Here is a 12,121-nt window from a genome sequence, read left to right on the forward strand (position 1 = left end):
TGTCCTATAATGCAGTGGCTCCGAAACAGGGGTACAGGTGGACATTGCAGGGGGTACATTTGAAAATAATTGGGAAATGCTCATAGTTCCTTTTAAGGTGGTCATTCACCACAAACTGAAAGTACTATTGCTTAATAAAATAATAATTTTTCTTGTAATTTATTGAAAAATTATTATTTTATGCTGTAGAGGCCATTTTATCACATTTTCTGATGCCCTGCTATGATATTTTGTATTATGTCAGCTTAAAACTGCCTCAAATTTTCATTTATTGGTTTTCAAGTTTGGCTCATGTGCTTGCCTCATTATTTGAACATGATGTTATTTGAGAATCACTGTATCATAAGTCATTAATGTAGAGTGTTTTTTAAGTACGTCAAGGTCAGCAGAACACAAAAATGAGTGTGTTGTGCTGACCTTGGGGTACATAAGAAATACTCTACAATAAAATAGTTCAAATTTATTTAACAATTTTGTTAAATAAAATTTATACAAATTTATATTGGAGAGTTGGCATTGAGAACTTTCAATACATCATAAAAAAATACCGAACAAGGGATTTTTTCCTTTTTTATTTTTAGGATTTAAGCTGAAAATGCATCTTAAATGTATGACGTCTTGCACATTCTGAAATGGAATAGAATCCTCATACAGTAAGCCATGGTGTCAACCACTCTACACAACACAGTTTCTCTGGGCAAAACCAGACACAACGTTGGACAGTTTGGTGACTTTGGGTGGAGCGGGTAGAGAGATGACCCGCTTCAAATAGCAGCGCCGCCTTAAACACAGCAAACAATAACAGTTAGGGCCTCTTCTGCATCAGATTCATCATATCAGATGCTATCGGGACTTTTCGTAAAATACTAAATATGTTACATTTTAAGTGAGTTAGGATGCACATATGAAGAATACTGTACCGGTGAGTAACATCAAAGAAGGTTTCGTAAACATAGGTGTAGAACTGGCAGTTGGGATTATCAGTGCAGGTCCTCTGACATGTGTCTGGATCATCCATCAGCTCATAGCGAATATCAGAACCTTGGAAGTCTACTCGTTCATGAGCCACTTTAACCCAACCTGTTGGTAGGGAATTTAACGTACTTCAGATTTAATCGTTACCGTTTACATAATACACTTGTTAATATAATAAGAGTTCTGTACTGTTTTCAGGCTGACAGAAGCGAGTCGGTAACCCTGATGTGACGCCGTTTTTGGCCACAGACACCATGTAGTTCTCATCTTTCTTCAGGTAACATTTAAATGACTCACTGCAAAACAATTGATAATAAGCTCAATAAAAAAAACTCATTGATGTGAACAAAAGTCCACACAGTGCAGAAGTTGAAATACTTTTTCTTACCTGACATATGAGAAGTAGGTGCAGGTTGGATGAGCAGAGCACAGATACTGACAGTGTTCAACAGAGGCAGCCAGCAACATCTGGATATTTTTCCCTGGGATATCAGTGCTTTGGAAAATACTGCTCTTACACTCTGTAGAATAGTTTTACAGTTAATACAAAGCACAGCCACTGCCATGGAGATTTCATGAAGCTATGGATTTTTGTGGGTACCGGAATTCCAAAATTGAGTTTGGTGCGAATTATGAGAAAATCCAGAAACAACACCGCCTTTTGTTTCTATACGAGGAATAACTGGTGCAATCCAGCTGAATTTGAGGTGGCACTTGTACCTAAAACAAACCAAAGAAGAGCAACAAAACAAGAGTAAAGAAACTTTTTTAAACCATTGATATTGCCCATTTCTAGTTTGAATGTCTTTAATCAGGTGGACCTGTGAAGGAAAAAGGTGTAAGCTACACCCAGAGAAAACCCATGCAAACATAGAGAGAACATGACATTTAAGTTTTCCTGTAATTTATTAATAAGAATGAATGAATCTGATTGAAAACGTGGGTAAGGGTGTAAAAGTACAGCCTCGAGAGATTGACAGTCCATCATAGGACTGTCACACATTGACTTCAAAACATGTTTATTGTCGTCAATGCTTTTTTTAATATAGTCCTCTCAGAGACTGTCTGGCACCGACATTAAAACTCTGCAAATGATCTAAAAAGATGTAACTATTTCATATTTGCATGTGGGGCTGTAACATGGCAACTAAAATACACTAAAAACAAAGAAGTAATCTAGTCGGCACATAAAGCTTGTGTCAATTAAAGAGGAAGGAAACCCACATTAGAAACCTGGTTAGATCGAGTTACTACAAAGAAGCATTTTGGCAGTGAAATCTGATCAGTGCGGAAGCAAGGTGAAATTAATAAATCACTCGTGTTTATGTTTTTTTTTTTTTTGCACTCTAAATAGCGCGGAACCTTTCTTATTTCACAAGTTCCTTGTATACCCATTATACTGATGCACAGACAACAACACAAGAAACGAAAAAACTCAGGGAGAAGTCGTTGCTGTGCTTCGTGGGAGTTAATTTTAGATCATAACACCGGATGGAAAACAAATACCCAGTTGTGTGCAAATTGTACAAGAAAGAGTTTGACGATCACCGGAGCCTTTGCAGCCTACACTACCACCTTAATGCTAAACATGTAGCAGCTAGCACAGACAGCGAGCACTGACACACGGACAGTGGTTGCTGCAACATGCTCCAAGTTAGTGTTCCAAATTCTGGGTGGACAGTCAGCGGTAGAGGATGTGGGCGGGGCTAGAAGCGGTGCTACTGATAGCATTGTCTGACCCAAGTTATGAACTGCTACGTAGAAATACAATTTCAAACCAAATTCATCAGCTTCATCAGTTGGTCTGTTTATTTCATGTCAACTGTTATGCAATGTTCAGTTTCCACTTCTTTGGAATGCACTTTACGAAGTGCTGTTTTTTTTTAAAATTATAATACACAAACAAAAATGTGTTTTAAAACATTAACAAAAAATCCAGAAAAGCATGAACATAGTTTACTTAAATTTAAGTTTGTGCTTTGTGATCAATGCAATCATAATATTCCATATTCATAGTGCACATTATGTTAGCACTTAGTGATGGAAACAATAAACACAAATTACTTTTTTAAGCTCATTCATTGTTTTCATTGATTACGTCATATACCAAAATCCATTTAAATTGGAAAAATGTTGCGTCTCATGTCAAATATTGTTATGCGGTTGATTTAGATGAATCGAGATGAATTAATTACAGTCTAATTAATTTGATTTATCGATTTTTATTTATTTTTTTTTAATCGAGTCCCAACACTAGTTATTGAACATTTCTTATGTAGATAGCTCTGTTAAAACAAACGAAAAGAAAAAAAAAAAACAGGCAAACACTAATGACTTCTTACACTCAAGGTCATACGCAGAGTTTGGGGGCGTGGGGGGGGGGGAACTGGAACAGCAAATAAGCAAACACCGTGATCAGTGCGCGCTTGTCTGGATATAAAGCGGTGGAATGAGCCGTGCTGTTCCCATCTACTCCCTCACATATGTAGAACGTCATATATAAAAATACTGCAATTTTACTCTCTCATTCTTTAAGTTACGAGAGGTTGCTGAACATTTCAAGCTGCATTTTGGATTTTTTTTGGCAGGTCCATAATACAGCTTTCAAAACGTATGTTACAGAAATGAGAAATGAAAAAAATAAAAACAGTTGGATTGGTACATTTGTATTCATTCCTTATTTGTGAAGAGAAACGCAAGATGTTTTATATATTTAATTTTTTTGGTTTTTTTTCCGCTGCCCCCCCGGCAAAAATCTCAAACTCCACCTAGGTAGATGTTTGGATCATCCCAATAGCCAGAAACCCAGCTATAATTCCCTTTAAAAGTAGGAGATTTAAAATATTCGTGTTGGTTTATTTGCCAAAACAGACATTCCTGCACTCTGTTGGTCCAATAAAGAGATGAATGTCTTTGCAGCAAAAGTGCAAAGAGCGCCAAGTACCAATATAGTTAAAAAAAGAAACACTAAGCAAATATGATTGCTGATCAGCGGCTCCTTTTCTGTCTAGGAATTACTTTTTAATTCAGATTTCTGTTTTTCTATTGGATGCTTTAAAACTGTTTCATGTGTGGCAAACAGTCTTTGAGTCGATCAGGGCCGGCCTTCCCCACAGGCAACACAGGCGGCCGCCTAGGACACCATCTGCTGGAGGGGTGCCAAATTATTATTTTTTTAATATTAATTTCTAAAGGTAAAATAAATGTGAAACACACCCTTTACAATCACTGTACATGTATTCTCTTAACTGTATATTAATATAAAAAATCTGTAACTATACTTGCTAATCTTCTTCCCATATTTATATATTTAACTTCCTTTGCATTGCTCCAATTATACTAATTGTAATCTACATTTTAAAATAGGTTGTATTTTTTTTTTTCAATGGTTAGTTGTTTCGCAGAATTGCATTGTTTTGTCTTGATATTCAAGATAAACAATAATGTGTACACACTGTATATACCGAATGACCTAAAGCCAGTAGAGATAACTTACCTGATGTTGTCAGCTGAGAAAAGTTCATTTGCAAAGGTAAAGAACTGACAGCCTGGGTCATGAGTGCAGGCTCTCTGACACTCCTGATAGTCCGCTGTAAAGAGGAACTTGTAATCTGCTCCTGGAAAATCGATGTTTTGGTAAACCTGTGACAGGCACGATTCTGGTCGAGTCAAAAAGAACACAGAGAGGAAGAGATACTTGAGAATGAGACTGGATTATAATGACGCTCTAATTGCAAACTTACGTTGAGGTTGAGTGCAGGATTTCAGAGAGTACCCAGAGGTGACGCCCAGGAGTGGGCTCTGAGTTTTAGGTTTTCCAGACGGAGTAGACTTGAGATAGCAGTAGAAGTGCCTACAGAGTGAGATTTTAATGTCTTATCATATCAGTTTATTTATTTAAACCAGCACCAGTGTTGATAAAGCTGCCATGCAATCATTTAGCCTTGCTTATTAGGAAACAATCAATTTCATTGTTGACTGATCATAGTACAACTCTCGACATTTTAGTCAAAGTATTTTTGTTGTAAACATATCAGTGACTGCATTCTTTGGGTTGAAACCCAGCTATTACAATAACATTTTGCTATTGGCTGAAAATGGTGATTTGTGACATTTTGGTGGCTTCTTACATCACAAACCGTCACTGTTAGCCCCGCCCCTCCTGTAAAAACTGGATTCTGCAATTTGTGGCAAGTAGATTTTACTAAGAGGAATGTAAATTTAGAGCTATAGTTAGTAATCAGTAGGTAATTAGCATAGCGTAGATTGTTATTTGGGTATATTATAGTGTAGACTGGGCGTGTCTTATCTGCACCAGGAGCCCCTCCCATAACCAAGGCATTTATTTTGTACAAGTAAGTGTAATTAAGACAACGCGGTCTCATTTACAAAAGACTACACTGTAACTCTTGCGTCTTTCTATGTTTCCTAGGGGTTGAACGACTACATAATTTTAAAGGTCGACTCTATGTGCATTCTAGTCAAGTCAACGTTGACTAGTCGGTGACGTCACCAAGAGCCGAAGCCGAACCGAGTGCCAGTGTTGTGCCAAAATTTTTGACCCGAAAAAATCTGTGAACGCTGTGGCTTCTCGGCGGTAGAGAAGAAGAGTGCTAAACCTCTTTGTAGCTATTAGGAGCTATTTACTCCCCCTTAAACATGACACTCCGGTGGGTAAAGTGACTGCAGACTGGAGAAGAATTACAAACATGTTTAAGGGGGAATAAACGTCTGCCGAGAAGCCGCAGGGGTTGGAAATGTCACCACCTCTGGTCACAGATTTTTTCAGATCATAGATCTCGGCACAACAACAGTCTTCCCCGCTAACGGAGCCTCCGTCTTGCGCTGCTAATGTTTTCCAGATCTGCGTAATACACAGATAAGTTAACACTACAGCTAACGTTAGCATGTATATTAGCCGTAGTATCTGCCTTCCAGCTGCAGTTTGAGGAGAAGCACTTGATGTTGTGCTGCCTTGCCGTGCAGTGGTACTAGGACCCTCGTTTGCTGTGTTGCACCGCCATCTTAGGCAAAAGTTAGGTACTGCGCCTAGTGGACGTCACGTAGACAGACTCGCTAGACAACACTAAAGTCGACTAGTCTGTTCAACCCCTAATGTTTCCAGATATTCCAGCTTGTGTCTTCACTCCCATTCTCTTCAGTGAGTTTGTGACACTTCTCATTCTAACATTTCATGTTGGCCAGGTGGATTCTTAGGCCCTGATAGTTCTTGCACAGCATTCTGCAAATACATGTGGGGATTGTCATTCCGTTCACATGAATTTAATTGGAGATGTTTTCCTCGTCCCTGCTTGGGACCTCCTGAGGGTTTTTTTTTTTCAAAAGGCCTATTCTGTTTTTAGGGTTTTTTCTCACAAAAGACACAGGCTGGGGTACTAACCCATAATGTCCCAAATGCTGTCTTTCCATGCTGTCAACCGTCTGTCAGCAAATTATTATTTGTCATCATCTTTTCTTTTCCTTAGAGTAGGTTATAACTATTAATAACTAAACTACTAGACATTTCATTGGAAAATGGTTTGTGGTTACAACTGGTAAGGTAACATACAGTATTCACTTGAAAAACAGTTTACACAATTTCAAAACCATCTTGGTTTTTTTTTAGAAATGTGTTGACTCAGCAAAGTTAGTCTACCATTGATGCACTCAACCCTGTCCAACACATTAGTGCTCATGCGCCACCGTGCATGCTGCCTGTCACAGTTATTTGTATTATTGTTATTATTTATCTTAATTTTTTGCTACTGTAATTTGTGAACTTGTATTTTAACAGTCTTTTACTTAACTATGTATGAACTTATCCTTTTTATTTGTAATATTTCTTGAGCGGCTGTAAAGTAATTTACCCCTTAGATAAATAAAGTACTTCTGATTCTGATTCAGATTAGGCCGAGCATGGTGTTATAAGAAGTTATAAATGCCTTTTATGGTAGTTATAACAAACACTGGTGCAATCAGTTTAGTTATTATATTGTATATATGTATGTTATATTTTTAATGATTTATATAGTGAGACAATAATTTGCAGATGGACAGATTTCTTCTTCTTCTGATGAACTTAAAGACTTAGTATATGAATACAATACACATATCAAGAGTATAGTGGGGTTATTTTTTTTTTTAGCTTTTCTTTGTAACAATTTCAATCACATTGTGCAAAAACTACTTACACTATTGTCATTATCATACCTATCATCTCTGATCCAGTCAGGCCGAATGAACGTAAAGAATAGGCATGAGGGGTGCTGCGTGCACAGCAGCTGACAGTGTCGAACATCAGGGGAGTAAAGCGTTGCTATGTCTGTTCCTGGGAAATCAGTGTTTTCCAGCAGCTGCTCGTTACATTCTGGTAAGAAAAACAGTTGTGTTTTTGCATGTTTAGATAAAACTGACACACACAAAAACGCTATTTTAAGCAGGTTTTTTGTATGATCATAGAAAAGTTTGTTTTTGTGACGTGTTTTTTTTTTTACCTTGGCAAGAAGAAAAGCTGCAGAAGGAGAGAAGACCCAGTAATATCCAATGAGCCTCCATCGTCCGTATGTCGTTTTTGTGCTCTGCCGTGGAAATGTAGGGTGTTGAACCCCACATGTCGTGCTTCTATAGCTGCACTTTGGACGAAGATTTCAACATCTAAACTGTTTGTCTAATTGATTGTTGACACAGTCATGGACTAACTTGCACTTGACTCTTTGGAGTTGAAAGACTAGATCTTTAAAGTGTTTGTAACCCCCTGTATCCAAATAAGGGGCAAATTAATCTATGCACCAGTATCTAGGTTTGGTAAAGAGTGGTTTTGTTATTAATTCAATAATTTAGACAGACACCACATATGATTAGAGCAACAATTTCTGTTTTAAATTAACTGATTATATTAAGAAAATAAAAGTTCTCCTTTTAACCACAAAATAAAATATTGTTATTCACAAGAACCATAATACGGTATCAATATATACAAAGTAATGAACAATTTAACAATGCTAATACTATTTCAACTCAGTGCACCAGCAGAGTGTCCAAACAGTCCTCTTCCGTTTTTTTAATGTAAAGTCAAGTCAGTCGTTTTAAGTTACTTTAGTCAGAAAGTTCCAGAGCTCGTTTGTTCTAAGGTTCAGTAATTGGTCACATTGTGACTGTCCCGATCCTACGGCACAGATGTCCTCCAGTGGTAGACTTAAGGCACATATCCAGGGGTTGGCTCGGCATCTCCTGCGTCCAGGAAAATCCATGTTCCAATTCTAAGGATGGTTTCCAGGGTAACTAAAAAAAACAGCTTGCATAAGAAGAGGGGTGTCATTCTCCAATCACCCAGTTCTCACTTTTTCTGGCCATACCCACCACAATGTTCTATAAATTACTATTTAACAAAGCAATTTATGAAATCTAATTATTTTCAACTATACAGTTTTACTTTGTTCTTGTATATAAACATTTTTAACATTTTTAACATTTTAATCAATCATGAGTTAGCTGTTTTAAACTCAGGAATTATTTGTTTTGAATCCATGAAATAAGGAATTACAAATTTAGAACAAAAATAGCATTTTTCCTTTCAACTTGTGAAATTAAAATGAATAAAATTTGACTGTATACACCAACTGAGATAATCATTTAAAGGGGCAGTATTATGAAAATCAGGGCCAAAGATAAAAAAGTTATGTTTCCTCTATCCCTTGTTATTCCACATTTTGTAAAAAGTCAGCTCCAAACGGGCGAATTGGATTTTCCCCGCTTGGTGAAGTCAGCGAGCGGAAACTCCTCCTCCTGACAATCCTGGCTCCTCCTACCCTATATAAGAACGTGAGCTTCTCCCTCTCAAACTACCTCACAGGTAAAATAAACACTGCGGTTTAAAATAGAATATACATTATACTTTATTGTCATATATTTAAAGCTACATACACAAAATGTGTTTCCTGCATTTAACCCCTCCCTGAGGCAAGGCAAGGCAAGGCAAATTTATTTATATAGCGCATTTCATACTCAAGGCAACTCAATGTGGAGCAGTGGGCAGCGATGGAGTAGCACCCAGGGAGCAGTTACAATCAGCTTTATTTTTAGTATCCTTCTGTATCGCATTTGACATGATCTGACGTGTTTGTGACCCAATACGATACAGTGGTTGGACAAAACAGTGGACTGTCATCTTGAATGGACAATTCCCGTAATCAGTAGAGAAGACGATGACAAGAAAGCGACGTAGCAACTCCGGAGTGCGTTTGAAACAGCTGACTAACTCCGCTGCTGCTGCTGCTGTAATAAACACACACCGTGGAGCAGCTTTTATCGGACTCACAATTTCAATAACCGCTTAATGGTGCAGTCCGTAACTTTCAGATCTCTCCCTCCCCCTCCCTCTCTGCTGCTCTCTTGCCTTGCCTCCAAAGTCCCTCGCTCAAAAGAGCTAACACGCTAACGTTTGCCCGACAGCAACATCACAGTAATATAACATGCACTGTTAAAAGTAGTGATGTAACGATTAATCGTAAGTCAGTTAAAAGTCGATTCATAGGTATCACGGTTGATATTGACTTTCTGAAAATTGAATTGCAGTACTTTTTTTAACCAGCAGAGGGCGCTATCAACAAGTGTAGGCGGCGGGCGGAGTCTGCTAATACTTTCTTTCTGGCCGCCTTCTACTCTTAAATATGTTAATAAATGATTAATTACCCCTTAAGCACCAAAAAAATATCTGTAATATTATTTGAATATCTGTAAAATTCACGTTTTAGCTCTGTCTGCTAGCATAGCTTCTCTTCTTCACTGCAAGATATCTGCATGCCAACCGACCACTGTGTTACCAGCGCCCTCTGCTGGTCCAAACAAATATGACGTAAATCAGTGTAATCACGATTTTTTTTTTAAAGTCCAATTGTTAAGGCACAAAATACATTTTCAGTTGCACTTTTAAAAGAAAAAGAACTATTATGCAGTTTTGTATTGCTTATTATAGAACCAGCATTTAAATTAATAGGCTTCTTTTTCATTTGTTTTATTCCTTTCTTTATTTCATTCAAGATTTATTTTTAGTTAAATTGCATTGTTTTGAATAGTTTATCAAGGAATTCTTTTGACAATGAAAAATAAACGAAAATGGTACCGTATTTTCTAGTTTTTTATCCAAAAAAAAAATTTTTCTACAGTCCCATTTTGTAAAATAAATTGTGAGAGAATCGTATCGTGAACCCAGTATCGTGAATCGAATCATATCGAGAGTTGAGTGAATCGTTACATCCCTAGTTAAAAGCATATTACTGCAGCACTTCTCTTTCTTAATGCGCACACACCAACCTATCAGCAGCAGCAGCAGCATAACAACACAGTGCCACTCACAGCAGCCCACATGGATGCTGCTGTGAGGGCAGCGCGCACACAAACAAACAACACATGCACTACAGAGTTTTAAGGTAACAATTACAAATCAAACAATGAAAATCAAGCAGCAGAATTTATCTTTCAAGCAGAAAAGTCGCCAATTCCATCTTCTACTCCTCCAGACCATACACTGTAAAAAAAGACGGCACTCCAGGCACTACTTTTCTATGAGCATTGCTGTGTTTTGACCACAGTGGAAAGGGCGAGGACTGTGACCATCAGCGGTCAGACAGCCCATCAAACACAATCCTAGCTCTAATTGGTTCTTTTTGCTAGGTCGCAGTGCATTCTGGCAATCTGCCAAAGGCTCCAGGAGCAGCAAGGGGCAACTCAATGAGCCTGTTTTTTTTCACACAAACTACTAGTTTCATGTAAAGCTGTCCTTAGAGTGACAGCTTTAGCAAAAATTAGGGATGTAATGATTAATCGTAAGGCAGTTAAAAATTGATTTATTGGTATCAAGGTTCACATCGATGCTCTGAAAATTGAATCGCAGTACTTTTTTAAACAGCAAAGGGCGCTAGTACGTAGTGTCTTAGGGTTAGGTTATAACCCAATATCGCAACAATTTTTAGGGTTAGGGTTAGGGTTTGGTGACTGACCTATCGCGTGACCTAAACTGGCTAAATAGGGGCGCTGCGTATGGATAAAATATTGGTATATTGATACGGCATCCGTACGTATAGCCACTGCCTTTAAAAATCTAGTTTGTAGTATCAGGCCAGATTATTTCTGCTTGTCATCATCTATAAAAGTAAAACATTAATATACAGTATATGATTTTATGATTGCATTTAAGACAAACTTGGTGACCTTACCACTTAGTAGATAAAGGATCGCTTCTTGCACGCACACACACACACACACACACACACACAATATCATTCTCTGAGCAGGAGTCAGAGGAGGAATAAAGACCTCTAGAACAGGGGTTCTCAACTGGTCTCACCCTGAGACCCAATTTTGCCACCGTCATTTAATCGCGACCCACTTTTCTTTTTTTTTTTAGAATTCAACCAAACAAATGTAATCTGATTAATCCATATAGTCTTTTTTTAAAAACATAAATCTATATTTTTGCCTGTGCAACAAGCATTTTACAGCATGCCTGTCAAGAAAAGTTTCTTTCAAAAAATAAAAGACAAGTCCAACCCAACATGAGAGACATTAAGTATTTATGTATTTTTGACCAGCTGTTTGCGACCCACCCAGTACAGGTCCGCGATCCACTTTTGGGTCCCGACCCACCAGTTGAGAATCACTGCTCTAGAACACCCCAGGCCCCAGCATTCTGTTGGAAGTTACTCCCGTCATGATGTTATCACAAGACCAACAAATGGTGGAGAGTAGGGGGTCATACTCATATCCCCACCCCATGGACTGGACTCTGAACTATGGAGTGAAACACTATAAAAGGAGATGGAGGTCAGAGTGAAAGAAGTCTTTATATCCCGAGCAGTCTGCTGTGAAGGAAGCAAAGAACCATGACCGTGCTGTAGTTTTGCATGTATCAGGGTTCTTGATTACTACATGTATCAGGGTTATTGATTATTAATAAATCTTGTCATCTGGTTGAGGTGAAGGGAAGTTTATCTTCTGTGGTGTCTGAACAGAAAAGTTTAAAGTGGAAAAAACTAAAATAAGCGACATGTGAAACAGAGGGAATGATGTTCTGGTGCTAAAGTTTCTATTTTACCAGGTGAACAACTGAACCTGTCTCTAACACAGGGTTTTATTTAAACGATTGTCT

The 12,121-nt window shown here is 38.0% G+C and overlaps 1 protein-coding gene across 1 annotated transcript; it reads right to left on the reverse strand.

Annotated features, from left to right (window-relative positions):
• Positions 1-675: 675 nt before the first annotated feature.
• Positions 676-7,530, reverse strand: LOC114472604 (coagulation factor XI-like). The gene is made up of 9 exons (XM_028461917.1): positions 7,470-7,530; positions 7,186-7,342; positions 4,719-4,828; positions 4,472-4,634; positions 1,577-1,695; positions 1,364-1,496; positions 1,165-1,271; positions 921-1,080; positions 676-781 (listed from the first exon to the last, which is right to left on the reverse strand). Exons 1-9 carry the CDS (start codon positions 7,528-7,530, stop codon positions 676-678), a joined length of 1,116 nt encoding a protein of 371 aa, XP_028317718.1.
• Between the last annotated feature and the right edge of the window lie 4,591 nt (positions 7,531-12,121).

The sequence above is a fragment of the Gouania willdenowi genome, chromosome 11 (assembly GCF_900634775.1).
Source record: "Gouania willdenowi chromosome 11, fGouWil2.1, whole genome shotgun sequence".
Lineage (NCBI taxonomy): Eukaryota > Metazoa > Chordata > Actinopteri > Blenniiformes > Gobiesocidae > Gouania > Gouania willdenowi.

Coding starts and splice junctions, on each gene's coding strand:
- LOC114472604 (XM_028461917.1), bottom strand. CDS start 7,530: ATGGAGGCTCATTGGATATTACTGGGTCTTCTCTCCTTCTGCAGCTTT. Junction 4,829..7,185: donor GACTGGATCAGAGATGATAG/GTATGATAATGA, acceptor CTCACTCTGTAG/GCACTTCTACTGCTATCTCA. Junction 1,081..1,164: donor CTTCTGTCAGCCTGAAAACA/GTACAGAACTCT, acceptor CCCTACCAACAG/GTTGGGTTAAAGTGGCTCAT.